This window comes from Phyllobates terribilis, unplaced genomic scaffold, assembly GCF_046119375.1.
Source record: "Phyllobates terribilis strain yellow unplaced genomic scaffold, ASM4611937v1 Scaffold_25__1_contigs__length_18738178, whole genome shotgun sequence".
NCBI lineage: Eukaryota > Metazoa > Chordata > Amphibia > Anura > Dendrobatidae > Phyllobates > Phyllobates terribilis.
In genome coordinates, this window is record NW_027362785.1 from 16327229 (window position 1) to 16354032 (window position 26804).

General features: G+C 46.4%; 1 protein-coding gene across 1 annotated transcript in view; it reads right to left on the bottom strand.

Annotated features, from left to right (window-relative positions):
- LOC141176408 (cilia- and flagella-associated protein 337-like) overlaps positions 1-25804 on the bottom strand; it is a 421035-nt gene extending 395231 nt beyond the window's left edge. The window contains exons 1-8 of the mRNA XM_073660392.1: positions 25565-25804; positions 25323-25466; positions 25120-25242; positions 24611-24776; positions 23566-23612; positions 23278-23415; positions 21242-21430; positions 20951-21142 (exon numbers count right to left, since the gene is read on the bottom strand). Of these exons, the coding sequence (XP_073516493.1) occupies positions 20951-21142; positions 21242-21430; positions 23278-23415; positions 23566-23612; positions 24611-24776; positions 25120-25242; positions 25323-25466; positions 25565-25804 (1239 nt within the window). The remainder of the gene's footprint in view (positions 1-20950; positions 21143-21241; positions 21431-23277; positions 23416-23565; positions 23613-24610; positions 24777-25119; positions 25243-25322; positions 25467-25564) is intronic.
- Between the last annotated feature and the right edge of the window lie 1000 nt (positions 25805-26804).

The following is a 26804-nucleotide window of genomic DNA, read 5'->3' on the forward strand; positions in this document are numbered from 1 at the left end:
TCTGTGTGTGTATTAGGTGTCACGCTCTGTGTGTGTATTAGCTGTTACGCTCTGTGTGTGTATTAGGTGTCACTCTCTGTGTGTGTATTAGGTGTCATGCTCTGTGTGTGTATTAGGTGTCACGCTCTGTGTGTGTATTAGGTGTCATGCTCTGTGTGTGTATTAGGTGTCACGCTCTGTGTGTGTATTAGGTGTCACTCTCTGTGTGTGTATTAGATGTCACGCTCTGTGTGTGTATTAGGTGTCACGCTCTGTGTGTGTATTAGGTGTCATGCTCTGTGTGTGTGTATTAGGTGTCACGCTCTGTGTGTGTATTAGGTGTCACGCTCTGTGTGTGTATTAGGTGTCACGCTCTGTGTGTGTGTATTAGGTGTCATGCTCTGTGTGTGTATTAGGTGTCACGTTCTGTGTGTGTATTAGGTGTCACACTCTGTGTGTGTATTAGTTGTCACGCTCTGTGTGTGTATTAGGTGTCACGCTCTGTGTGTGTGTATTAGGTGTCACGCTCTGTGTGTGTATTAGGTGTCACGCTCTGTGTGTGTATTAGGTGTCACGCTCTGTGTGTGTATTAGGTGTCATGCTCTGTGTGTGTATTAGGTGTCACGCTCTGTGTGTGTATTAGGTGTCACGCTCTGTGTGTGTATTAGGTGTCACGCTCTGTGTGTGTATTAGGTGTCACGCTCTGTGTGTGTATTATGCTCTGTGTGTGTATTAGGTGTCACGCTCTGTGTGTGTATTAGGTGTCACGCTCTGTGTGTGTATATTAGGTGTCATGCTCTGTGTGTGTATTAGGTGTCACGCTCTGTGTGTGTATTAGGTGTCATGCTCTGTGTGTGTATTAGGTGTCATGCTCTGTGTGTGTATTAGGTGTCACGCTCTGTGTGTGTATTAGGTGTCACGCTCTGTGTGTGTATTAGGTGTCACGCTCTGTGTGTGTATTAGGTGTCACGCTCTGTGTGTGTATTAGGTGTCACGCTGTGTGTATATTAGGTGTCATGCTCTGTGTGTGTATTAGGTGTCACGTTCTGTGTGTGTGTATTAGGTGTCACGCTCTGTGTGTGTGTATTAGGTGTCACGCTCTGTGTGTGTATTAGGTGTCACGCTCTGTGTGTGTATTAGGTGTCACGCTCTGTGTATTAGGTGTCACGCTCTGTGTGTGTATTAGGTGTCACGCTCTGTGTGTGTATTAGGTGTCAGGCTCTGTTTGTGTATTAGGTGTCACGCTCTGTGTATTAGGTGTCACGCTCTGTGTGTGTATTAGGTGTCAAGCTCTGTGTGTGTATTAGGTGTCACGCTCTGTGTATTAGGTGTCACGCTCTGTGTGTGTATTAGGTGTCACGCTCTGTGTGTGTGTATTAGGTGTCACGCTCTGTGTGTGTGTATTAGGTGTCACGCTCTGTGTGTGTGTATTAGGTGTCACGCTCTGTGTGTGTATTAGGTGTCACGCTCTGTGTGTGTATTAGGTGTCACGCTCTGTGTGTGTATTAGGTGTCACGCTTTGTGTGTGTATTAGGTGTCACGCTCTGTGTGTGTGTATTAGGTGTCACGCTCTGTGTGTGTATTAGGTGTCACACTCTGTGTATTAGGTGTCACGCTCTGTGTGTGTGTATTAGGTGTCACGCTCTGTGTGTGTGTATTAGGTGTCACGCTCTGTGTGTGTGTATTAGGTGTCACGCTCTGTGTGTGTGTATTAGGTGTCACGCTCTGTGTGTGTATTAGGTTTCATGCTCTGTGTGTGTATTAGGTGTCACGCTCTGTGTGTGTGTATTAGGTGTCACGCTCTGTGTGTGTATTAGGTGTCACGCTCTGTGTGTGTATTAGGTGTCACGCTCTGTGTGTGTATTAGATGTCATGCTCTGTGTGTGTATTAGGTGTCACGCTCTGTGTGTGTATTAGGTGTCACGCTCTGTGTGTGTATTAGGTGTCACGCTCTGTGTGTGTATTAGGTGTCACGCTCTGTGTGTGTATTAGGTGTCATGCTCTGTGTGTGTATTAGGTGTCACGCTCTGTGTGTGTATTAGGTGTCACGCTCTGTGTGTGTATTAGGTGTCATGCTCTGTGTGTGTATTAGGTGTCACGCTCTGTGTGTGTGTATTAGGTGTCACGCTCTGTGTGTGTATTAGGTGTCACGCTCTGTGTGTGTATTAGGTGTCACGCTCTGTGTGTGTATTAGGTGTCACGCTCTGTGTGTGTATTAGGTGTCACGCTCTGTGTGTGTATTATGCTCTGTGTGTGTATTAGGTGTCACGCTCTGTGTGTGTATTAGGTGTCACGCTCTGTGTGTGTATATTAGGTGTCATGCTCTGTGTGTGTATTAGGTGTCACGCTCTGTGTGTGTATTAGGTCTCATGCTCTGTGTGTGTATTAGGTGTCATGCTCTGTGTGTGTATTAGGTGTCACGCTCTGTGTGTGTATTAGGTGTCACGCTCTGTGTGTGTATTAAGTGTCACGCTCTGTGTGTGTATTAGGTGTCACGCTCTGTGTGTGTATTAGGTGTCACGCTCTGTGTGTGTATTAGGTGTCACGCTCTGTGTGTGTATTAGGTGTCACGCTCTGTGTGTGTATTAGGTGTCATGCTCTGTGTGTGTATTAGGTGTCACGCTCTGTGTGTGTATTAGGTGTCACGCTCTGTGTGTGTATTAGGTGTCACGCTCTGTGTGTGTATTAGGTGTCATGCTCTGTGTGTGTGTACTAGGTGTCACGCTCTGTGTGTGTATTAGGTGTCACGCTCTGTGTGTGTATTAGGTGTCACGCTCTGTGTGTGTATTAGGTGTCACGCTCTGTGTGTGTATTAGATGTCACGCTCTGTGTGTGTATTAGGTGTCACGCTCTGTGTGTGTATTATGCTCTGTGTGTGTATTAGGTGTCACGCTCTGTGTGTGTATTAGGTGTCACGCTCTGTGTGTGTATATTAGGTGTCATGCTCTGTGTGTGTATTAGGTGTCATGCTCTGTGTGTGTATTAGGTGTCATGCTCTGTGTGTGCATTAGGTGTCACGCTCTGTGTGTGTATTAGGTGTCATGCTCTGTGTGTGTATTAGGTGTCACGCTCTGTGTGTGTATTAGGTGTCACTCTCTGTGTGTGTATTAGGTGTCATGCTCTGTGTGTGTATTAGGTGTCACGCTCTGTGTGTGTATTAGGTGTCACGCTCTGTGTGTGTATTAGGTGTCATGCTCTGTGTGTGTATTAGGTGTCACTCTCTGTGTGTGTATTAGGTGTCACTCTCTGTGTGTGTATTAGCTGTCATGCTCTGTGTGTGTATTAGGTGTCATGCTCTGTGTGTGTATTAGGTGTCACGCTCTGTGTGTGTGTATTAGGAGTCACGCTCTGTGTGTGTATTAGGTGTCATGCTCTGTGTGTGTATTAGGTGTCATGCTCTGTGTGTGTATTAGGTGTCACGCTCTGTGTGTGTATTAGGTGTCACTCTCTGTGTGTGTATTAGGTGTCACTCTCTGTGTGTGTATTAGCTGTCATGCTCTGTGTGTGTATTAGGTGTCATGCTCTGTGTGTGTATTTGGTGTCACGCTCTGTGTGTGTATTAGGTGTCACGCTCTGTGTGTGTATTAGGTGTCACGCTCTGTGTGTGTGTATTAGGTGTCACGCTCTGTGTGTGTATTAGGTGTCACACTCTGTGTGTATTAGGTGTCACGCTCTGTGTGTGTATTAGGTGTCACGCTCTGTGTGTGTATTAGGTGTCACGCTCTGTGTGTGTATTAGGTGTCACGCTCTGTGTGTGTATTAGATGTCACGCTCTGTGTGTGTATTAGGTGTCACGCTCTGTGTGTGTATTAGGTGTCACGCTCTGTGTGTGTATTAGGTGTCACGCTCTGTGTGTGTATATTAGGTGTCACGCTCTGTGTGTGTATATTAGGTGTCATGCTCTGTGTGTGTATTAGGTGTCACGCTCTGTGTGTGTATTAGGTGTCATGCTCTGTGTGTGTATTAGGTGTCATGCTCTGTGTGTGTATTAGGTGTCACGCTCTGTGTGTGTATTAAGTGTCACGCTCTGTGTGTGTATTAGGTGTCACGCTCTGTGTGTGTATTAGGTGTCACGCTCTGTGTGTGTATTAGGTGTCACGCTCTGTGTGTGTATTAGGTGTCACGCTCTGTGTGTGTATTAGGTGTCATGCTCTGTGTGTGTATTAGGTGTCACGCTCTGTGTGTGTATTAGGTGTCACGCTCTGTGTGTGTATTAGGTGTCACGCTCTGTGTGTGTATTAGGTGTCATGCTCTGTGTGTGTACTAGGTGTCAGGCTCTGTGTGTGTGTATTAGGTGTCACGCTCTGTGTGTGTATTAGGTGTCACGCTCTGTGTGTGTATTAGGTGTCACGCTCTTTGTGTGTATTAGATGTCACGCTCTGTGTGTGTATTAGGTGTCACGCTCTGTGTGTGTATTATGCTCTGTGTGTGTATTAGGTGTCACGCTCTGTGTGTGTATTAGGTGTCACGCTCTGTGTGTGTATATTAGGTGTCACGCTCTGTGTGTGTATTAGGTGTCACACTCTGTGTATTAGGTGTCACGCTCTGTGTGTGTATTAGGTGTCACGCTCTGTGTGTGTATTAGGTGTCATGCTCTGTGTGTGCATTAGGTGTCACGCTCTGTGTGTGTATTAGGTGTCATGCTCTGTGTGTGTATTAGGTGTCACGCTCTGTGTGTGTATTAGGTGTCACTCTCTGTGTGTGTATTAGGTGTCATGCTCTGTGTGTGTATTAGGTGTCATGCTCTGTGTGTGTATTAGGTGTCACGCTCTGTGTGTGTATTAGGTGTCACGCTCTGTGTGTGTATTAGGTGTCACGCTCTGTGTGTGTATTAGGTGTCACTCTCTGTGTGTGTATTAGGTGTCACGCTCTGTGTGTGTATTAGGTGTCACGCTCTGTGTGTGTATTAGGTGTCACGCTCTGTGTGTGTATTAGGTGTCACGCTCTGTGTGTGTATTAGGTGTCATGCTCTGTGTGTGTATTAGGTGTCATGCTCTGTGTGTGTATTAGGTGTCACGCTCTGTGTGTGTATTAGGTGTCACACTCTGTGTGTGTATTAGGTGTCACGCTCTGTGTGTGTATTAGGTGTCACGCTCTGTGTGTGTATTAGGTGTCACGCTCTGTGTGTGTATTAGGTGTCACGCTCTGTGTGTGTATTAGGTGTCACGCTCTGTGTGTGTATTAGATGTCATGCTCTGTGTGTGTATTAGGTGTCACGCTCTGTGTGTGTATTAGGTGTCACGCTCTGTGTGTGTATTAGGTGTCACGCTCTGTGTGTATATTAGGTGTCACGCTCTGTGTGTATATTAGGTGTCACGCTCTGTGTGTGTATTAGGTGTTACGCTCTGTGTGTGTATTAGGTGTCATGCTCTGTGTGTGTATTAGGTGTCACGCTCTGTGTGTGTATTAGGTGTCACGCTCTGTGTGTGTATTAGGTGTCATGCTCTGTGTGTGTATTAGGTGTCACTCTCTGTGTGTGTATTAGGTGTCACTCTCTGTGTGTGTATTAGCTGTCATGCTCTGTGTGTGTATTAGGTGTCATGCTCTGTGTGTGTATTAGGTGTCACGCTCTGTGTGTGTGTATTAGGAGTCACGCTCTGTGTGTGTATTAGGTGTCATGCTCTGTGTGTGTATTAGGTGTCATGCTCTGTGTGTGTATTAGGTGTCACGCTCTGTGTGTGTATTAGGTGTCACTCTCTGTGTGTGTATTAGGTGTCACTCTCTGTGTGTGTATTAGCTGTCATGCTCTGTGTGTGTATTAGGTGTCATGCTCTGTGTGTGTATTTGGTGTCACGCTCTGTGTGTGTATTAGGTGTCACGCTCTGTGTGTGTATTAGGTGTCACGCTCTGTGTGTGTGTATTAGGTGTCACGCTCTGTGTGTGTATTAGGTGTCACACTCTGTGTGTATTAGGTGTCACGCTCTGTGTGTGTATTAGGTGTCACGCTCTGTGTGTGTATTAGGTGTCACGCTCTGTGTGTGTATTAGGTGTCACGCTCTGTGTGTGTATTAGATGTCACGCTCTGTGTGTGTATTAGGTGTCACGCTCTGTGTGTGTATTAGGTGTCACGCTCTGTGTGTGTATTAGGTGTCACGCTCTGTGTGTGTATATTAGGTGTCACGCTCTGTGTGTGTATATTAGGTGTCATGCTCTGTGTGTGTATTAGGTGTCACGCTCTGTGTGTGTATTAGGTGTCATGCTCTGTGTGTGTATTAGGTGTCATGCTCTGTGTGTGTATTAGGTGTCACGCTCTGTGTGTGTATTAAGTGTCACGCTCTGTGTGTGTATTAGGTGTCACGCTCTGTGTGTGTATTAGGTGTCACGCTCTGTGTGTGTATTAGGTGTCACGCTCTGTGTGTGTATTAGGTGTCACGCTCTGTGTGTGTATTAGGTGTCATGCTCTGTGTGTGTATTAGGTGTCACGCTCTGTGTGTGTATTAGGTGTCACGCTCTGTGTGTGTATTAGGTGTCACGCTCTGTGTGTGTATTAGGTGTCATGCTCTGTGTGTGTACTAGGTGTCAGGCTCTGTGTGTGTGTATTAGGTGTCACGCTCTGTGTGTGTATTAGGTGTCACGCTCTGTGTGTGTATTAGGTGTCACGCTCTTTGTGTGTATTAGATGTCACGCTCTGTGTGTGTATTAGGTGTCACGCTCTGTGTGTGTATTATGCTCTGTGTGTGTATTAGGTGTCACGCTCTGTGTGTGTATTAGGTGTCACGCTCTGTGTGTGTATATTAGGTGTCACGCTCTGTGTGTGTATTAGGTGTCACACTCTGTGTATTAGGTGTCACGCTCTGTGTGTGTATTAGGTGTCACGCTCTGTGTGTGTATTAGGTGTCATGCTCTGTGTGTGCATTAGGTGTCACGCTCTGTGTGTGTATTAGGTGTCATGCTCTGTGTGTGTATTAGGTGTCACGCTCTGTGTGTGTATTAGGTGTCACTCTCTGTGTGTGTATTAGGTGTCATGCTCTGTGTGTGTATTAGGTGTCATGCTCTGTGTGTGTATTAGGTGTCACGCTCTGTGTGTGTATTAGGTGTCACGCTCTGTGTGTGTATTAGGTGTCACGCTCTGTGTGTGTATTAGGTGTCACTCTCTGTGTGTGTATTAGGTGTCACGCTCTGTGTGTGTATTAGGTGTCACGCTCTGTGTGTGTATTAGGTGTCACGCTCTGTGTGTGTATTAGGTGTCACGCTCTGTGTGTGTATTAGGTGTCATGCTCTGTGTGTGTATTAGGTGTCATGCTCTGTGTGTGTATTAGGTGTCACGCTCTGTGTGTGTATTAGGTGTCACACTCTGTGTGTGTATTAGGTGTCACGCTCTGTGTGTGTATTAGGTGTCACGCTCTGTGTGTGTATTAGGTGTCACGCTCTGTGTGTGTATTAGGTGTCACGCTCTGTGTGTGTATTAGGTGTCACGCTCTGTGTGTGTATTAGATGTCATGCTCTGTGTGTGTATTAGGTGTCACGCTCTGTGTGTGTATTAGGTGTCACGCTCTGTGTGTGTATTAGGTGTCACGCTCTGTGTGTATATTAGGTGTCACGCTCTGTGTGTATATTAGGTGTCACGCTCTGTGTGTGTATTAGGTGTTACGCTCTGTGTGTGTATTAGGTGTCACGCTCTGTGTGTGTGTATTAGGTGTCACGCTCTGTGTGTATATTAGGTGTCACGCTCTGTGTGTGTATTAGTTGTCACGCTCTGTGTGTGTATTAGGTGTCACGCTCTGTGTGTGTGTATTAGGTGTCACGCTCTGTGTGTGTGTATTAGGTGTCACGCTCTGTGTATGTATTAGGTGTCACGCTCTGTGTGTATATTAGGTGTCACGCTCTGTGTGTATATTAGGTGTCACGCTCTGTGTGTATATTAGGTGTCACGCTCTTTGTGTGTATTAGGTGTCACGCTCTGTGTGTGTATTAGGTGTCACGCTGTGTGTGTATTAGGTGTCATGCTCTGTGTGTGTATTAGGTGTCACGTTCTGTGTGTGTGTATTAGGTGTCACGCTCTGTGTGTGTGTATTAGGTGTCACGCTCTGTGTGTGTATTAGGTGTCACGCTCTGTGTGTGTATTAGGTGTCACGCTCTGTGTATTAGGTGTCACGCTCTGTGTGTGTATTAGGTGTCACGCTCTGTGTGTGTATTAGGTGTCAGGCTCTGTTTGTGTATTAGGTGTCACGCTCTGTGTATTAGGTGTCACGCTCTGTGTGTGTATTAGGTGTCAAGCTCTGTGTGTGTATTAGGTGTCACGCTCTGTGTATTAGGTGTCACGCTCTGTGTGTGTATTAGGTGTCACGCTCTGTGTGTGTGTATTAGGTGTCACGCTCTGTGTGTGTATTAGGTGTCACTCTCTGTGTGTGTATTTGGTGTCACGCTCTGTGTGTGTATTAGGTGTCACGCTCTGTGTGTGTATTAGGTGTCACGCTCTGTGTGTGTATTAGGTGTCACGCTCTGTGTGTGTATTAGGTGTCACGCTTTGTGTGTGTATTAGGTGTCACGCTCTGTGTGTGTGTATTAGGTGTCACGCTCTGTGTGTGTATTAGGTGTCACACTCTGTGTATTAGGTGTCACGCTCTGTGTGTGTATTAGGTGTCACGCTCTGTGTGTGTATTAGGTGTCACGCTCTGTGTGTGTATTAGGTTTCATGCTCTGTGTGTGTATTAGGTGTCACGCTCTGTGTGTGTATTAGATGTCATGCTCTGTGTGTGTATTAGGTGTCACGCTCTGTGTGTGTATTAGGTGTCACGCTCTGTGTGTGTATTAGGTGTCACGCTCTGTGTGTGTATTAGGTGTCACGCTCTGTGTGTGTATTAGGTGTCATGCTCTGTGTGTGTATTAGGTTTCATGCTCTGTGTGTGCATTAGGTGTCACGCTCTGTGTGTGTATTAGGTGTCACGCTCTGTGTGTGTATTAGGTGTCACGCTCTGTGTGTGTATTAGGTGTCACGCTCTGTGTGTGTATTAGATGTCACGCTCTGTGTGTGTATTAGGTGTCACGCTCTGTGTGTGTATTAGGTGTCACGCTCTGTGTGTGTATTAGGTGTCACGCTCTGTGTGTGTATATTAGGTGTCACGCTCTGTGTGTGTATATTAGGTGTCATGCTCTGTGTGTGTATTAGGTGTCACGCTCTGTGTGTGTATTAGGTGTCATGCTCTGTGTGTGTATTAGGTGTCATGCTCTGTGTGTGTATTAGGTGTCACGCTCTGTGTGTGTATTAAGTGTCACGCTCTGTGTGTGTATTAGGTGTCACGCTCTGTGTGTGTATTAGGTGTCACGCTCTGTGTGTGTATTAGGTGTCACGCTCTGTGTGTGTATTAGGTGTCACGCTCTGTGTGTGTATTAGGTGTCACGCTCTGTGTGTGTATTAGGTGTCACGCTCTGTGTGTGTATTAGGTGTCACGCTCTGTGTGTGTATTAGGTGTCACGCTCTGTGTGTGTATTAGGTGTCATGCTCTGTGTGTGTACTAGGTGTCACGCTCTGTGTGTGTGTATTAGGTGTCACGCTCTGTGTGTGTATTAGGTGTCACGCTCTGTGTGTGTATTAGGTGTCACGCTCTGTGTGTGTATTAGATGTCACGCTCTGTGTGTGTATTAGGTGTCACGCTCTGTGTGTGTATTATGCTCTGTGTGTGTATTAGGTGTCACGCTCTGTGTGTGTATTAGGTGTCACGCTCTGTGTGTGTATATTAGGTGTCACGCTCTGTGTGTGTATTAGGTGTCACACTCTGTGTATTAGGTGTCACGCTCTGTGTGTGTATTAGGTGTCACGCTCTGTGTGTGTATTAGGTGTCATGCTCTGTGTGTGCATTAGGAGTCACGCTCTGTGTGTGTATTAGGTGTCATGCTCTGTGTGTGTATTAGGTGTCACGCTCTGTGTGTGTATTAGGTGTCACTCTCTGTGTGTGTATTAGGTGTCATGCTCTGTGTGTGTATTAGGTGTCATGCTCTGTGTGTGTATTAGGTGTCACGCTCTGTGTGTGTATTAGGTGTCACGCTCTGTGTGTGTATTAGGTGTCACGCTCTGTGTGTGTATTAGGTGTCACGCTCTGTGTGTGTATTAGATGTCATGCTCTGTGTGTGTATTAGGTGTCACGCTCTGTGTGTGTATTAGGTGTCACGCTCTGTGTGTGTATTAGGTGTCACGCTCTGTGTGTATATTAGGTGTCACGCTCTGTGTGTATATTAGGTGTCACGCTCTGTGTGTGTATTAGGTGTTACGCTCTGTGTGTGTATTAGGTGTCACGCTCTGTGTGTGTGTATTAGGTGTCACGCTCTGTGTGTATATTAGGTGTCACGCTCTGTGTGTGTATTAGTTGTCACGCTCTGTGTGTGTATTAGGTGTCACGCTCTGTGTGTGTGTATTAGGTGTCACGCTCTGTGTGTGTGTATTAGGTGTCACGCTCTGTGTGTGTATTAGGTGTCACGCTCTGTGTGTATATTAGGTGTCACGCTCTGTGTGTATATTAGGTGTCACGCTCTGTGTGTATATTAGGTGTCACGCTCTTTGTGTGTATTAGGTGTCACGCTCTGTGTGTGTATTAGGTGTCACGCTCTGTGTGTGTGTATTAGGTGTCACGCTCTGTGTGTGTATTAGGTGTCACGCTCTGTGTGTATATTAGGTGTCACGCTCTGTGTGTATATTAGGTGTCACGCTCTGTGTGTATATTAGGTGTCACGCTCTTTGTGTGTATTAGGTGTCACGTTCTGTGTGTGTATTAGGTGTCATGCTCTGTGTGTGTATTAGGTGTCACGTTCTGTGTGTGTGTATTAGGTGTCACGCTCTGTGTGTGTGTATTAGGTGTCACGCTCTGTGTGTGTATTAGGTGTCACGCTCTGTGTGTGTATTAGGTGTCACGCTCTGTGTATTAGGTGTCACGCTCTGTGTGTGTATTAGGTGTCACGCTCTGTGTGTGTATTAGGTGTCAGGCTCTGTTTGTGTATTAGGTGTCACGCTCTGTGTATTAGGTGTCACGCTCTGTGTGTGTATTAGGTGTCAAGCTCTGTGTGTGTATTAGGTGTCACGCTCTGTGTATTAGGTGTCACGCTCTGTGTGTGTATTAGGTGTCACGCTCTGTGTGTGTGTATTAGGTGTCACGCTCTGTGTGTGTATTAGGTGTCACTCTCTGTGTGTGTATTTGGTGTCACGCTCTGTGTGTGTATTAGGTGTCACGCTCTGTGTGTGTATTAGGTGTCACGCTCTGTGTGTGTATTAGGTGTCACGCTCTGTGTGTGTATTAGGTGTCACGCTTTGTGTGTGTATTAGGTGTCACGCTCTGTGTGTGTGTATTAGGTGTCACGCTCTGTGTGTGTATTAGGTGTCACACTCTGTGTATTAGGTGTCACGCTCTGTGTGTGTATTAGGTGTCACGCTCTGTGTGTGTATTAGGTGTCACGCTCTGTGTGTGTATTAGGTTTCATGCTCTGTGTGTGTATTAGGTGTCACGCTCTGTGTGTGTATTAGATGTCATGCTCTGTGTGTGTATTAGGTGTCACGCTCTGTGTGTGTATTAGGTGTCACGCTCTGTGTGTGTATTAGGTGTCACGCTCTGTGTGTGTATTAGGTGTCACGCTCTGTGTGTGTATTAGGTGTCATGCTCTGTGTGTGTATTAGGTGTCATGCTCTGTGTGTGCATTAGGTGTCACGCTCTGTGTGTGTATTAGGTGTCACGCTCTGTGTGTGTATTAGGTGTCATGCTCTGTGTGTGTATTAGGTGTCACGCTCTGTGTGTGTATTAGGTGTCACGCTCTGTGTGTGTATTAGGTGTCACGCTCTGTGTGTGTATTAGGTGTCACGCTCTGTGTGTGTATTATGCTCTGTGTGTGTATTAGGTGTCACGCTCTGTGTGTGTATTAGGTGTCACGCTCTGTGTGTGTATATTAGGTGTCATGCTCTGTGTGTGTATTAGGTGTCACGCTCTGTGTGTGTATTAGGTGTCATGCTCTGTGTGTGTATTAGGTGTCATGCTCTGTGTGTGTATTAGGTGTCACGCTCTGTGTGTGTATTACATGTCACGCTCTGTGTGTGTATTAGGTGTCACGCTCTGTGTGTGTATTAGGTGTCACGCTCTGTGTGTGTATTAGGTGTCACGCTGTGTGTATATTAGGTGTCATGCTCTGTTTGTGTATTAGGTGTCACGTTCTGTGTGTGTGTATTAGGTGTCACGCTCTGTGTGTGTGTATTAGGTGTCACGCTCTGTGTGTGTATTAGGTGTCACGCTCTGTGTGTGTATTAGGTGTCACGCTCTGTGTATTAGGTGTCACGCTCTGTGTGTGTATTAGGTGTCACGCTCTGTGTGTGTATTAGGTGTCAGGCTCTGTTTGTGTATTAGGTGTCACGCTCTGTGTATTAGGTGTCACGCTCTGTGTGTGTATTAGGTGTCAAGCTCTGTGTGTGTATTAGGTGTCACGCTCTGTGTATTAGGTGTCACGCTCTGTGTGTGTATTAGGTGTCACGCTCTGTGTGTGTGTATTAGGTGTCACGCTCTGTGTGTGTGTATTAGGTGTCACGCTCTGTGTGTGTATTAGGTGTCACGCTCTGTGTGTGTATTAGGTGTCACGCTCTGTGTGTGTATTAGGTGTCACGCTTTGTGTGTGTATTAGGTGTCACGCTCTGTGTGTGTATTAGGTGTCACGCTCTGTGTGTGTATTAGGTGTCACACTCTGTGTATTAGGTGTCACGCTCTGTGTGTGTGTATTAGGTGTCACGCTCTGTGTGTGTGTATTAGGTGTCACGCTCTGTGTGTGTGTATTAGGTGTCACGCTCTGTGTGTGTATTAGGTTTCATGCTCTGTGTGTGTATTAGGTGTCACGCTCTGTGTGTGTATTAGGTGTCACGCTCTGTGTGTGTATTAGATGTCATGCTCTGTGTGTGTATTAGGTGTCACGCTCTGTGTGTGTATTAGGTGTCACGCTCTGTGTGTGTATTAGGTGTCACGCTCTGTGTGTGTATTAGGTGTCACGCTCTGTGTGTGTATTAGGTGTCATGCTCTGTGTGTGTATTAGGTGTCATGCTCTGTGTGTGTATTAGGTGTCACGCTCTGTGTGTGTATTAGGTGTCACGCTCTGTGTGTGTATTAGGTGTCATGCTCTGTGTGTGTATTAGGTGTCATGCTCTGTGTGTGTATTAGGTGTCACGCTCTGTGTGTGTATTAGGTGTCACGCTCTGTGTGTGTATTAGGTGTCACGCTCTGTGTGTGTATTAGGTGTCACGCTCTGTGTGTGTATTAGGTGTCACGCTCTGTGTGTGTATTATGCTCTGTGTGTGTATTAGGTGTCACGCTCTGTGTGTGTATTAGGTGTCACGCTCTGTGTGTGTATATTAGGTGTCATGCTCTGTGTGTGTATTAGGTGTCACGCTCTGTGTGTGTATTAGGTGTCACGCTCTGTGTGTGTATTAGGTGTCACGCTCTGTGTGTGTATTAAGTGTCACGCTCTGTGTGTGTATTAGGTGTCACGCTCTGTGTGTGTATTAGGTGTCACGCTCTGTGTGTGTATTAGGTGTCACGCTCTGTGTGTGTATTAGGTGTCACGCTCTGTGTGTGTATTAGGTGTCATGCTCTGTGTGTGTACTAGGTGTCACGCTCTGTGTGTGTGTATTAGGTGTCACGCTCTGTGTGTGTATTAGATGTCACGCTCTGTGTGTGTATTAGGTGTCACGCTCTGTGTGTGTATTATGCTCTGTGTGTGTATTAGGTGTCACGCTCTGTGTGTGTATTAGGTGTCACGCTCTGTGTGTGTATATTAGGTGTCATGCTCTGTGTGTGTATTAGGTGTCATGCTCTGTGTGTGTATTAGGTGTCATGCTCTGTGTGTGCATTAGGTGTCACGCTCTGTGTGTGTATTAGGTGTCATGCTCTGTGTGTGTATTAGGTGTCACGCTCTGTGTGTGTATTAGGTGTCACTCTCTGTGTGTGTATTAGGTGTCATGCTCTGTGTGTGTATTAGGTGTCACGCTCTGTGTGTGTATTAGGTGTCACGCTCTGTGTGTGTATTAGGTGTCATGCTCTGTGTTTGTATTAGGTGTCACTCTCTGTGTGTGTATTAGGTGTCACTCTCTGTGTGTGTATTAGCTGTCATGCTCTGTGTGTGTATTAGGTGTCATGCTCTGTGTGTGTATTAGGTGTCACGCTCTGTGTGTGTGTATTAGGTGTCACGCTCTGTGTGTGTATTAGGTGTCATGCTCTGTGTGTGTATTTGGTGTCACGCTCTGTGTGTGTATTAGGTGTCATGCTCTGTGTGTGTATTAGGTGTCACGCTCTGTGTGTGTATTAGGTGTCACACTCTGTGTGTATTAGGTGTCACTCTGTGTGTGTATTAGGTGTCACTCTCTGTGTGTGTATTAGCTGTCATGCTCTGTGTGTGTATTAGGTGTCATGCTCTGTGTGTGTATTAGGTGTCACGCTCTGTGTGTGTATTAGGTGTCATGCTCTGTGTGTGTATTTGGTGTCACGCTCTGTGTGTGTATTTGGTGTCACGCTCTGTGTGTGTGTATTAGGTGTCACGCTCTGTGTGTGTGTATTAGGTGTCACGCTCTGTGTGTGTATTAGGTGTCACGCTCTGTGTGTGCATTAGGTGTCACACTCTGTGTGTATTAGGTGTCACGCTCTGTGTGTGTATTAGGTGTCACGCTCTGTGTGTGTATTAGGTGTCACGCTCTGTGTGTGTATTAGGTGTCACGCTCTGTGTGTGTATTAGATGTCACGCTCTGTGTGTGTATTAGGTGTCACGCTCTGTGTGTGTATTAGGTGTCACGCTCTGTGTGTGTATTAGGTGTCACGCTCTGTGTGTATATTAGGTGTCACGCTCTGTGTGTATATTAGGTGTCACGCTCTGTGTGTGTATTAGGTGTTACGCTCTGTGTGTGTATTAGGTGTCACGCTCTGTGTGTGTATTAGGTGTCACACTCTGTGTGTGTATTAGTTGTCACGCTCTGTGTGTGTATTAGTTGTCACGCTCTGTGTGTGTATTAGGTGTCACGATCTGTGTGTGTGTATTAGGTGTCACGCTCTGTGTGTGTGTATTAGGTGTCACGCTCTGTGTGTGTATTAGGTGTCACGCTCTGTGTGTGTATTAGGTGTCACGCTCTGTGTGTATATTAGGTGTCACGCTCTGTGTGTATATTAGGTGTCACGCTCTTTGTGTGTATTAGGTGTCACGCTCTGTGTGTGTATTAGGTGTCACGCTGTGTGTGTATTAGGTGTCATGCTCTGTGTGTGTATTAGGTGTCACGTTCTGTGTGTGTGTATTAGGTGTCACGCTCTGTGTGTGTATTAGGTGTCAGGCTCTGTTTGTGTATTAGGTGTCACGCTCTGTGTATTAGGTGTCACGCTCTGTGTGTGTATTAGGTGTCACGCTCTGTGTATTAGGTGTCATGCTCTGTGTGTGTATTAGGTGTCAGGCTCTGTTTGTGTATTAGGTGTCACGCTCTGTGTATTAGGTGTCACGCTCTGTGTGTGTATTAGGTGTCACGCTCTGTGTGTGTATTAGGTGTCACGCTCTGTGTGTGTATTAGGTGTCACGCTCTGTGTGTGTATTAGGTGTCACGCTCTGTGTGTGTATTAGGTGTCAAGCTCTGTGTGTGTATTAGGTGTCACGCTCTGTGTATTAGGTGTCACGCTCTGTGTGTGTATTAGGTGTCACGCTCTGTGTGTGTGTATTAGGTGTCACGCTCTGTGTGTGTGTATTAGGTGTCACGCTCTGTGTGTGTGTATTAGGTGTCACGCTCTGTGTGTGTGTATTAGGTGTCACGCTCTGTGTGTGTATTAGATGTCACGCTCTGTGTGTGTATTAGGTGTCACGCTCTGTGTGTGTATTATGCTCTGTGTGTGTATTAGGTGTCACGCTCTGTGTGTGTATTAGGTGTCACGCTCTGTGTGTGTATATTAGGTGTCATGCTCTGTGTGTGTATTAGGTGTCATGCTCTGTGTGTGTATTAGGTGTCATGCTCTGTGTGTGCATTAGGTGTCACGCTCTGTGTGTGTATTAGGTGTCATGCTCTGTGTGTGTATTAGGTGTCACGCTCTGTGTGTGTATTAGGTGTCACTCTCTGTGTGTGTATTAGGTGTCATGCTCTGTGTGTGTATTAGGTGTCACGCTCTGTGTGTGTATTAGGTGTCACGCTCTGTGTGTGTATTAGGTGTCATGCTCTGTGTTTGTATTAGGTGTCACTCTCTGTGTGTGTATTAGGTGTCACTCTCTGTGTGTGTATTAGCTGTCATGCTCTGTGTGTGTATTAGGTGTCATGCTCTGTGTGTGTATTAGGTGTCACGCTCTGTGTGTGTGTATTAGGTGTCACGCTCTGTGTGTGTATTAGGTGTCATGCTCTGTGTGTGTATTTGGTGTCACGCTCTGTGTGTGTATTAGGTGTCATGCTCTGTGTGTGTATTAGGTGTCACGCTCTGTGTGTGTATTAGGTGTCACACTCTGTGTGTATTAGGTGTCACTCTGTGTGTGTATTAGGTGTCACTCTCTGTGTGTGTATTAGCTGTCATGCTCTGTGTGTGTATTAGGTGTCATGCTCTGTGTGTGTATTAGGTGTCACGCTCTGTGTGTGTATTAGGTGTCATGCTCTGTGTGTGTATTTGGTGTCACGCTCTGTGTGTGTATTTGGTGTCACGCTCTGTGTGTGTGTATTAGGTGTCACGCTCTGTGTGTGTGTATTAGGTGTCACGCTCTGTGTGTGTATTAGGTGTCACGCTCTGTGTGTGCATTAGGTGTCACACTCTGTGTGTATTAGGTGTCACGCTCTGTGTGTGTATTAGGTGTCACGCTCTGTGTGTGTATTAGGTGTCACGCTCTGTGTGTGTATTAGGTGTCACGCTCTGTGTGTGTATTAGATGTCACGCTCTGTGTGTGTATTAGGTGTCACGCTCTGTGTGTGTATTAGGTGTCACGCTCTGTGTGTGTATTAGGTGTCACGCTCTGTGTGTATATTAGGTGTCACGCTCTGTGTGTATATTAGGTGTCACGCTCTGTGTGTGTATTAGGTGTTACGCTCTGTGTGTGTATTAGGTGTCACGCTCTGTGTGTGTATTAGGTGTCACACTCTGTGTGTGTATTAGTTGTCACGCTCTGTGTGTGTATTAGTTGTCACGCTCTGTGTGTGTATTAGGTGTCACGATCTGTGTGTGTGTATTAGGTGTCACGCTCTGTGTGTGTGTATTAGGTGTCACGCTCTGTGTGTGTATTAGGTGTCACGCTCTGTGTGTGTATTAGGTGTCACGCTCTGTGTGTATATTAGGTGTCACGCTCTGTGTGTATATTAGGTGTCACGCTCTTTGTGTGTATTAGGTGTCACGCTCTGTGTGTGTATTAGGTGTCACGCTGTGTGTGTATTAGGTGTCATGCTCTGTGTGTGTATTAGGTGTCACGTTCTGTGTGTGTGTATTAGGTGTCACGCTCTGTGTGTGTATTAGGTGTCAGGCTCTGTTTGTGTATTAGGTGTCACGCTCTGTGTATTAGGTGTCACGCTCTGTGTGTGTATTAGGTGTCACGCTCTGTGTATTAGGTGTCATGCTCTGTGTGTGTATTAGGTGTCAGGCTCTGTTTGTGTATTAGGTGTCACGCTCTGTGTATTAGGTGTCACGCTCTGTGTGTGTATTAGGTGTCACGCTCTGTGTGTGTATTAGGTGTCACGCTCTGTGTGTGTATTAGGTGTCACGCTCTGTGTGTGTATTAGGTGTCACGCTCTGTGTGTGTATTAGGTGTCAAGCTCTGTGTGTGTATTAGGTGTCACGCTCTGTGTATTAGGTGTCACGCTCTGTGTGTGTATTAGGTGTCACGCTCTGTGTGTGTGTATTAGGTGTCACGCTCTGTGTGTGTGTATTAGGTGTCACGCTCTGTGTGTGTGTATTAGGTGTCACGCTCTGTGTGTGTATTAGGTGTCACGCTCTGTGTGTGTATTAGGTGTCACGCTCTGTGTGTGTATTAGGTGTCACGCTCTGTGTGTGTATTAGGTGTCACGCTCTGTGTGTGTATTAGGTGTCACGCTTTGTGTGTGTATTAGGTGTCACGCTCTGTGTGTGTGTATTAGGTGTCACGCTCTGTGTGTGTATTAGGTGTCACACTCTGTGTATTAGGTGTCACGCTCTGTGTGTGTATTAGGTGTCACGCTCTGTGTGTGTATTAGGTGTCACGCTCTGTGTGTGTATTAGGTTTCATGCTCTGTGTGTGTATTAGGTGTCACGCTCTGTGTGTGTATTAGATGTCATGCTCTGTGTGTGTATTAGGTGTCACGCTCTGTGTGTGTATTAGGTGTCACGCTCTGTGTGTGTATTAGGTTTCATGCTCTGTGTGTGTATTAGGTGTCACGCTCTGTGTGTGTATTAGATGTCATGCTCTGTGTGTGTATTAGGTGTCACGCTCTGTGTGTGTATTAGGTGTCACGCTCTGTGTGTGTATTAGGTGTCACGCTCTGTGTGTGTATTAGGTGTCACGCTCTGTGTGTGTATTAGGTGTCATGCTCTGTGTGTGCATTAGGTGTCACGCTCTGTGTGTGTATTAGGTGTCATGCTCTGTGTGTGTATTAGGTGTCACGCTCTGTGTGTGTGTATTAGGTGTCACGCTCTGTGTGTGTATTAGGTGTCACGCTCTGTGTGTGTATTAGGTGTCACGCTCTGTGTGTGTATTAGGTGTCACGCTCTGTGTGTGTATTAGGTGTCACGCTCTGTGTGTGTATTATGCTCTGTGTGTGTATTAGGTGTCACGCTCTGTGTGTGTATTAGGTGTCACGCTCTGTGTGTGTATATTAGGTGTCATGCTCTGTGTGTGTATTAGGTGTCACGCTCTGTGTGTGTATTAGGTGTCACGCTCTGTGTGTGTATTAGGTGTCATGCTCTGTGTGTGTATTAGGTGTCACGCTCTGTGTGTGTATTAGGTGTCACGCTCTGTGTGTGTATTAGGTGTCACGCTCTGTGTGTGTATTAGGTGTCACGCTCTGTGTGTGTATTAGGTGTCACGCTCTGTGTGTGTATTAGGTGTCACGCTCTGTGTGTGTATTAGGTGTCACGCTCTGTGTGTGTATTAGGTGTCACGCTCTGTGTGTGTATTAGGTGTCACGCTCTGTGTGTGTATTAGGTGTCACGCTCTGTGTGTGTATTAGGTGTCACGCTCTGTGTGTGTATTAGGTGTCACGCTCTGTGTGTGTATTAGGTGTCACGCTCTGTGTGTGTATTAGGTGTCACGCTCTGTGTGTGTATTAGGTGTCACGCTCTGTGTGTGTATTAGGTGTCACGCTCTGTGTGTGTATTAGGTGTCATGCTCTGTGTGTGTATTAGGTGTCACGCTCTGTGTGTGTGTATTAGGTGTCACGCTCTGTGTGTGTATTAGGTGTCACGCTCTGTGTGTGTATTAGATGTCACGCTCTGTGTGTGTATTAGGTGTCACGCTCTGTGTGTGTATTATGCTCTGTGTGTGTATTAGGTGTCACGCTCTGTGTGTGTATTAGGTGTCACGCTCTGTGTGTGTATTAGGTGTCACGCTCTGTGTGTGTATTATGCTCTGTGTGTGTATTAGGTGTCACGCTCTGTGTGTGTATTAGGTGTCACGCTCTGTGTGTGTATATTAGGTGTCATGCTCTGTGTGTGTATTAGGTGTCACGCTCTGTGTTTGTATTAGGTGTCATGCTCTGTGTGTGTATTAGGTGTCATGCTCTGTGTGTATATTAGGTGTCACGCTCTGTGTGTGTATTAGGTGTCACGCTCTGTGTGTGTATTAGGTGTCACACTCTGTGTGTGTATTAGGTGTCACACTCTGTGTGTGTATTAGGTGTCACGTTCTGTGTGTGTATTAGGTGTCACGCTCTGTGTGTGTATTAGGTGTCACGCTCTGTGTGTGTGTATTAGGTGTCACGCTCTGTGTGTGTGTATTAGGTGTCACGCTCTGTGTGTGTATTAGGTGTCACGCTCTGTGTATGTATTAGGTGTCACGCTCTGTGTGTGTATTAGGTGTCACGCTCTGTGTGTGTATTAGGTGTCACGCTCTGTGTGTGTATTAGGTGTCACGCTCTGTGTTTGTATTAGGTGTCACGCTCTGTGTGTGTATTAGGTGTCACGCTCTGTGTGTGTATTAGGTGTCACGCTCTGTGTGTGTATTAGGTGTCACGCTCTGTGTGTTTATTAGGTGTCACGCTCTGTGTGTGTATTAGGTGTCACGCTCTGTGTGTGTATTAGGTGTCACGCTCTGTGTGTGTATTTGGTGTCACGCTCTGTGTGTGTATTAGGTGTCACGCTCTGTGTGTGTATTAGGTGTCACGCTCTGTGTGTGTATTAGGTGTCACGCTCTATGTGTGTATTACTTGTCACGCTCTGTGTGTGTGTATTAGGTGTCATGCTCTGTGTGTGTATTAGGTGTCACGCTCTGTGTGTGTATTAGGTGTCACGCTCTGTGTGTGTATTAGGTGTCACGCTCTGTGTGTGTATTAGGTGTCACGCTCTGTGTGTGTATTAGGTGTCACGCTCTGTGTGTGTATTAGGTGTCACGCTCTGTGTGTTTATTAGGTGTCATGCTCTGTGTGTGTATTAGGTGTCACGCTCTGTGTGTGTATTAGGTGTCACGCTCTGTGTGTGTATTAGGTGTCACGCTCTGTGTGTGTATTAGGTGTCACGCTCTGTGTGTTTATTAGGTGTCATGCTCTGTGTGTGTATTAGGTGTCACGCTCTGTGTGTGTATTAGGTGTCACGCTCTGTGTGTGTATTAGGTGTCACGCTCTGTGTGTGTATTAGGTGTCACGCTCTGTGTGTGTATTAGGTGTCACGCTCGGTCAGTACTTGGTGTCTTGTGCCTCCATTCTGCTTGTTGTTTGTCTCGCTCCCTCTGATTTTGGGGTCTACTGAATAGATGGGGGCTTCCACCATGCTTTCTGGGGTTTTCCGGCATGGTCTCTGCTTGATGAACACCTCCACTAGTCTGAATTGTTTCCTGTTGTTTCTGGCTCGATAACTCTTTCTTTTGGGTTTTGCACCAGTTTCGGAGGGTCACTTACTGAGTCCTTGGAGTAGGTGAAGATCTGTTTTCGGGGATGATATGAAGCCACATCTATGATGGCTGTTCTGTGCCCTGTGAGGACGGCTGTGGACTGGCTTGGGACATATTGGTTCCACAGTCTGACCTTGTGGTCCAGCCCCCCCGTAATCAACATGTTCAGAGTCTTGCAGTAGTCAAAGCATTGGACCCCCTGTAACAGAATGGACGATATGTGACGATAGGAAAGGAAGATCATAGATGAGCATAGGAGGCAGTCCAAATGACTGTCCACATGAAGACCACCTCCCACCTTACTGATCCGCCAGGTGTACACCTTCCCTCTCCTGTAGATGTCCATGATGACCACCGAGCAGTGAGAGCTGCTGCAGGAGGAGATGACCAGCTCCTGATCCGCCACGTACATCACTTTACTGATGGCTTCTGAATGGACGTCAGGAATAAACTGATAACTGACAAAACTGCTGTGGAGCTTCAGATCCTAAGAGAGACAATGAGGGGAGGTGGGCTCGTACCTACAGATGTGTTCAGAAGTTTACATACCCCGCCAGAACTTTTCCTTTCTTTGCCTTGTTTCAGAGAATATGAATGATAACCGTAAACCTTTTTCTCCACTCATGGTTATTGGTTGGGTGAAGCCATTTATTGTCAGACTACTGTGTTTTCTCTATTTAAATCTCAATGACAACCAAAAACATCCAAATAACCCTGATCAGAAGTTCACATCCCCCAGTTCTTAATACCGTGTATTGTCCCCTCTAACATCAATGACAGCTTGAAGTCCTTTGTGGTAGTTGTGGATGAGGTTCTTTATTTTCTCAGATGGTAAAGCTGCCCATTCTTCTTGGTAAAAAGCCTCCAGTTCCTGTAAATTCCTGGGCTGTCTAGCATGAACTGTGCGCTTGAGATCTCCCCAGAGTGGCTCAATGATATTGAGGTCAGGAGACTGAGGTGGCCACTCCAGAACCTTCACTTTGTTCTGCTGTAGCCAATGACAGGTCGACTTGGCTTTGTGTTTTGGATTGTTGTCATGTTGGAACGTCCAAGTACGTCCCATGCGCAGCTTCCGCGCTGATGAGTGCAAATTTGCCTCCAGTATTTGCTGATAATGTGCTGCATTCATCTATCCTTCAACTTTTACCAAGTTTCCTGTGCCTTTGTAGCTCACACATCCCCAAAACCTCAGCGATCCACCTCCATGCTTTACTGTAGGAATGGTGTTCCTTTCATCCTAGGCCTTGTTGACCTCTCTCCAAATGTAACGTTTATGGTTGTGGCCAAAAAGTTCAATTTTGGTCTCATCACTCCAAATTACCTTGTTCGAGAAGTTTTGAGGCTTGTCTCTGTGCTGTTTGGCGTATTATAGGTGAGATACTTTGTGGCATTTGCGCAGTAATGGCTTTCTTCTGGTGACTCGATCATGCAGCCCATTTTTCTTCAAGTGCCTCCTTATTGTGCATCTTGAAACAGCCACACTGCTAGTTCTCAGAGAGTCCTGAATTTCAGATGTTATTTGTGGGTTTTTCTTTGCATCCTGAACAATTTTCGTGGCAGTTGTGGCCAAAATTTTAGTTGGTTTACCTGACCGTGGTTTGGTATTTACAGAGACCTTGATTTTCCATTTGTTAATCACAGTTTGAACGCTGCTGACTAGCAAAATCAATTCCTTGGATATCATTTTGTATCCCTTTCCTGTGTTATACAGTTCAACTACCTTTTCCCGTCGATCCGTTGACAGTTGTTTTGCTTTTCCCTTGACTCACAATTCAGAAACGTCAGTGGCTGGATGAAAGATGCAAGAGTCTGTCTGGATCCCAGAAACTCACTCAGCTTTTATGCACACACACTGATTACAAGCAAACAGGTCACAGGTGGGAATGTTACCTTTAGTAGCCATTCAAACCCATTTGTGTCAAATTCTATGCATGTTATCAGGCCCAAATCACCAGGGTATGGGAACTTTTGAGCAGGGTCATTTGGATGTTTTTGGTTGTCATTAAGATTTAAAAAGAGAAAACACAGTAGTCTGACAATAAATGGCTTCACCAACCAATAACCATGAGTGGAGACGAAGTTTTTTTGTTATCATTCATATTCTCTGAAACAAGGCCAAGAAAGGAAAAATTCTGCCGGGGTATGTAAACTTTTGAGCACAACTGTATCTGAATATTCATCTGCTGAAGCTTCAGATCTTCATTCAGGCATAGTGTAGTCCTAACCCTCAACATTTTCCATCTTGCCCTTCTACCATTTTTAGTCTGGAGTCACTGCCTTAATCCACCACACTCCTGGTATTGACTATACAGAGATGTGAAGGCTGGTACCCACCTGCATGTAGATTTTTTGTGGTCCTGGTTGGTGGGTAAATGGTTTCTCAAACAATCCAGAGTTGGGCTTCAGCAGCCACAGAAGATTTAGGCTGCCATTGTCAGCGCCCCATACAAGCAGCGAGCTGCTTTCAGTGGACTATTGAAAGAAGATGATGGTGACTTCTCAGACTAAGCTGTGATACATGACACACATCAAAGGACTTCCACATTGACATTATTTATATATATACAGTATATATATACATACACACACACATACATTATACATACATACACACATACATACCTGTACATTGTACCAATAGTAGAAACAGGTGGCAACATGGGTCAAAGCTGCAAAGGAAGAGTCATCAGCAAGATCATCAGAAGGGTGAATCTCTAGGCTCATCATTTACACCTGTCTATAAGTCACATTATGAGAACCCCAAAGTTGTTCTAGGTCTAAGTAATAATGAGGCATTCTACATTTATAATAACTAGATCTGAAATATCATATGGAAAGGTTAGAGTTCCTTGATATCAATCTTAGAGTGTCCTACTACCAAGGTCAGAGTGTCCCATCACCATGATCAGAGTGTCTAACCCGTTAGGTCAAAGTGTCCCATAATGACAGTCAGCATGTTACAGCACCAAGGTTAGAATGTCCCATCCCATCCTCAAGGTCACAGATCCCTCACCAATCACTAAGGTCAGAGTGTTCCATCCCATCACATAGGTCACAGTTTCCGATTACCAAAGTCAAAGTGCTGAACCAATTACCAAGGTCAGAAGAATGTCCCATCCTATGACAAGGTCAGAGTATCTAATCCCCTAAGTCAGAGCGTCCCATCACCAAGTTAAGAGTGTCCCAGAGTGTTCGAGTTTTCCACTCCATCATCAAGGTCAGTTTGCCACCCTATCGCAAAGGCCAGTGTCTCCAATCCCAAATGTCAGAGAATCCCACCTAGGTCAGAATGCCCTATACCATCACCAAGGTCAGAGTGTCCCATTTCCAAGTCAGAAATTCCCACCCCATGATGAAGGTCACAGTGCCTCATTGGTCAAGGGCAAAATGTCTCTCAAACAAGGTTAGATTGCCTTCTAATTACAGATGTCAAAGTGTCCCATGCGATCCCCTAGTTCAAAATGTCCCATCACATAACAAAGATCAGTGTTTCCCATCACCAAGGTCACAGTGTCCAATCCTCAAGGTCAGAGGGCATAATATCCATCCCTTACAAAGAATGTCCCATGTCATCACCAAGGTCAGCTACATCACAAAAGTCAAAGTGTCCTATAAGTAAACTCTCTGCACATCTCCAAGGCCAAAGTGTCCTGTCCGTAGCCCCTACCAAACATGTGAAACTCTTCGGAGATGTTTATTCCAGATACATCAAAGAAATGGATGTCACGGCCAGTGGTGGCCACAGCAACCTTCTGCACATTGGGCATGTAGACTGCATCAGTAACCCAGGACTTAAACCTTCTCCTTCCAACTTGCAAGTCTAAAGGATCGATCTGCAATGTGAATAAGATGGACATTGAGGAGTAAAGGTCTACAGAACAGATGGATAAAAGAGTCATGGATCAGCGAAGGTAGGAATTCCCCCACAGGGGCTGCCGTTATATCATATGTAAGGAGCAAGTGGAAGCCCCGGAGGAATTCCTGAACGTTTTAGCCATAATAGTGTATTTTGGGGTCCTTGTGTGTCCGCGACTGACCTGCATTCCTACATGAAGTCTTCTCTCCCACATGGTGACGTTTTGGGGCTTCAATGCAGGAAATTAACCGGTTCCACTTCTATGCTTCTCTGTAAATATCCCACCTTTTGTCAGCCCCATTTCCCTTCTTGTTACGTACCTCATAGGACTTCTGAGGGTGCAGAGTGGCATCCCACACGGTGAAAACTCCTCCTTTACTGAAGCTCATAAACCAGCAAAGTGCGGGGCAGCTGATTGCCAGGATCCGGCAGGTGGGCTCTTGCTGAGGGAACAGACAGAAATCAACGGTGCAGTAATCAACTGGTATTAACAGGTCCCTGCGAAATGCTCGGCCACACTGACCTTATTACGTGTGCACATTCTGATAATGGGCTCACCAATCAATGTCATCTTCTGTGCCGCCATGTAGTCTCTCTCCTTGTATTGTAGGAGAAGGTAAGTACAGAACTCGCTCCAGTCAATGAATCCATCACAGGAGGTGTCCACCTGCAAAGAGATACCACCAACCATTAATCCACCATGTTGGTATTGTGTAGGAATTGGATGTGGCCACCACCCTTGGGACTATGGTGTTTGCTTTGTACCTTGTTAAACAGCAGCTCCATGTTATCCTCCCAGGACTCCAACCCAAAGAGTCCAACCAGGACTTGCCGGAACTCGTTCAGAGTCATATTCCCCGGTCGCTGAGACATCTCCTTCTGTCTAATCTTCCTCAGGGCAGGCTCCTCCATCTTGTCAGCAGTCACCTCCTGCACATTGTGATTGGTGAAGATTTGCTCCAGCACCCGTAAATCTTCCAAAGAGAGCTTCTCCTCCAGACGCATGTGTTCACATTGATCGTAGCTGCAGGAGAAATCATTCCTGAAGAGACCAGGCCATACAACTACACAATGCACGCAACACAGAAGTCTCCTATAACTTTGTGGAAACCATCAATAAGCAACTGTTGATTTAATTACATGCATGACTACGGAAAATGATCTCAGCAACCCTTAACTGTAATAAGTCAGACTGAGCTCTCATTAGTGTATACAGCAGCTGCAGGCTTAAACTGAAGGCCTGTGCTGAGCAGACGGCGCTGTGCTCATGGAACATCGGCCATAGTAGAGCGCGGCTCATGGAACATCGGCCATGGTAGAGCGCGGCTCATGGAACATTGGACATGGTAGAGCGCGGCTCATGGAACATCGGCCATGGTAGAGCGCGGTTCATGGAACATCGGCCATGGTAGAGCGCGGTTCATGGAACATCGGCCATGGTAGAGAGCGGCTCATGGAACATCGGCCATAGTAGAGCGCGGCTCATGGAACATCGGCCATGGTAGAGAGCGGCTCATGGAACATCGGCCATAGTAGAGCGCGGCTCATGGAACATTGGACATGGTAGAGCACTGCACAACTCATGGAACATCGGCAATGGTAGAGATCGGCTCATGGAACATCAGCAATGGTAGGGCGCCGCTCATGGAACATCGGCCATGGTAGAGCGCGGCTCATGGAACATCGGCCATGGTAGAGTGCCACTCATGGAACATCGGCCATGGTAGAGAGTGGCTCATGGAACATCGGCCATGGTAGAGCGCGGCTCATGGAAAATCGGCCATGGTAGAGCGCGGCTCATGGAACATTGGACATGGTAGAGCGCGGCTCATGGAACATCGGCCATGGTAGAGCGCGGTTCATGGAACATCGGCCATGGTAGAGCGCGGCTCATGGAACATAGGCCATGGTAGAGTGCGGCTCATGGAACATCGGCCATAGTAGAGCGCGGCTCATGGAACATCGGCCATAGTAGAGCGTGGCTCATGGAACATTGGACATGGTA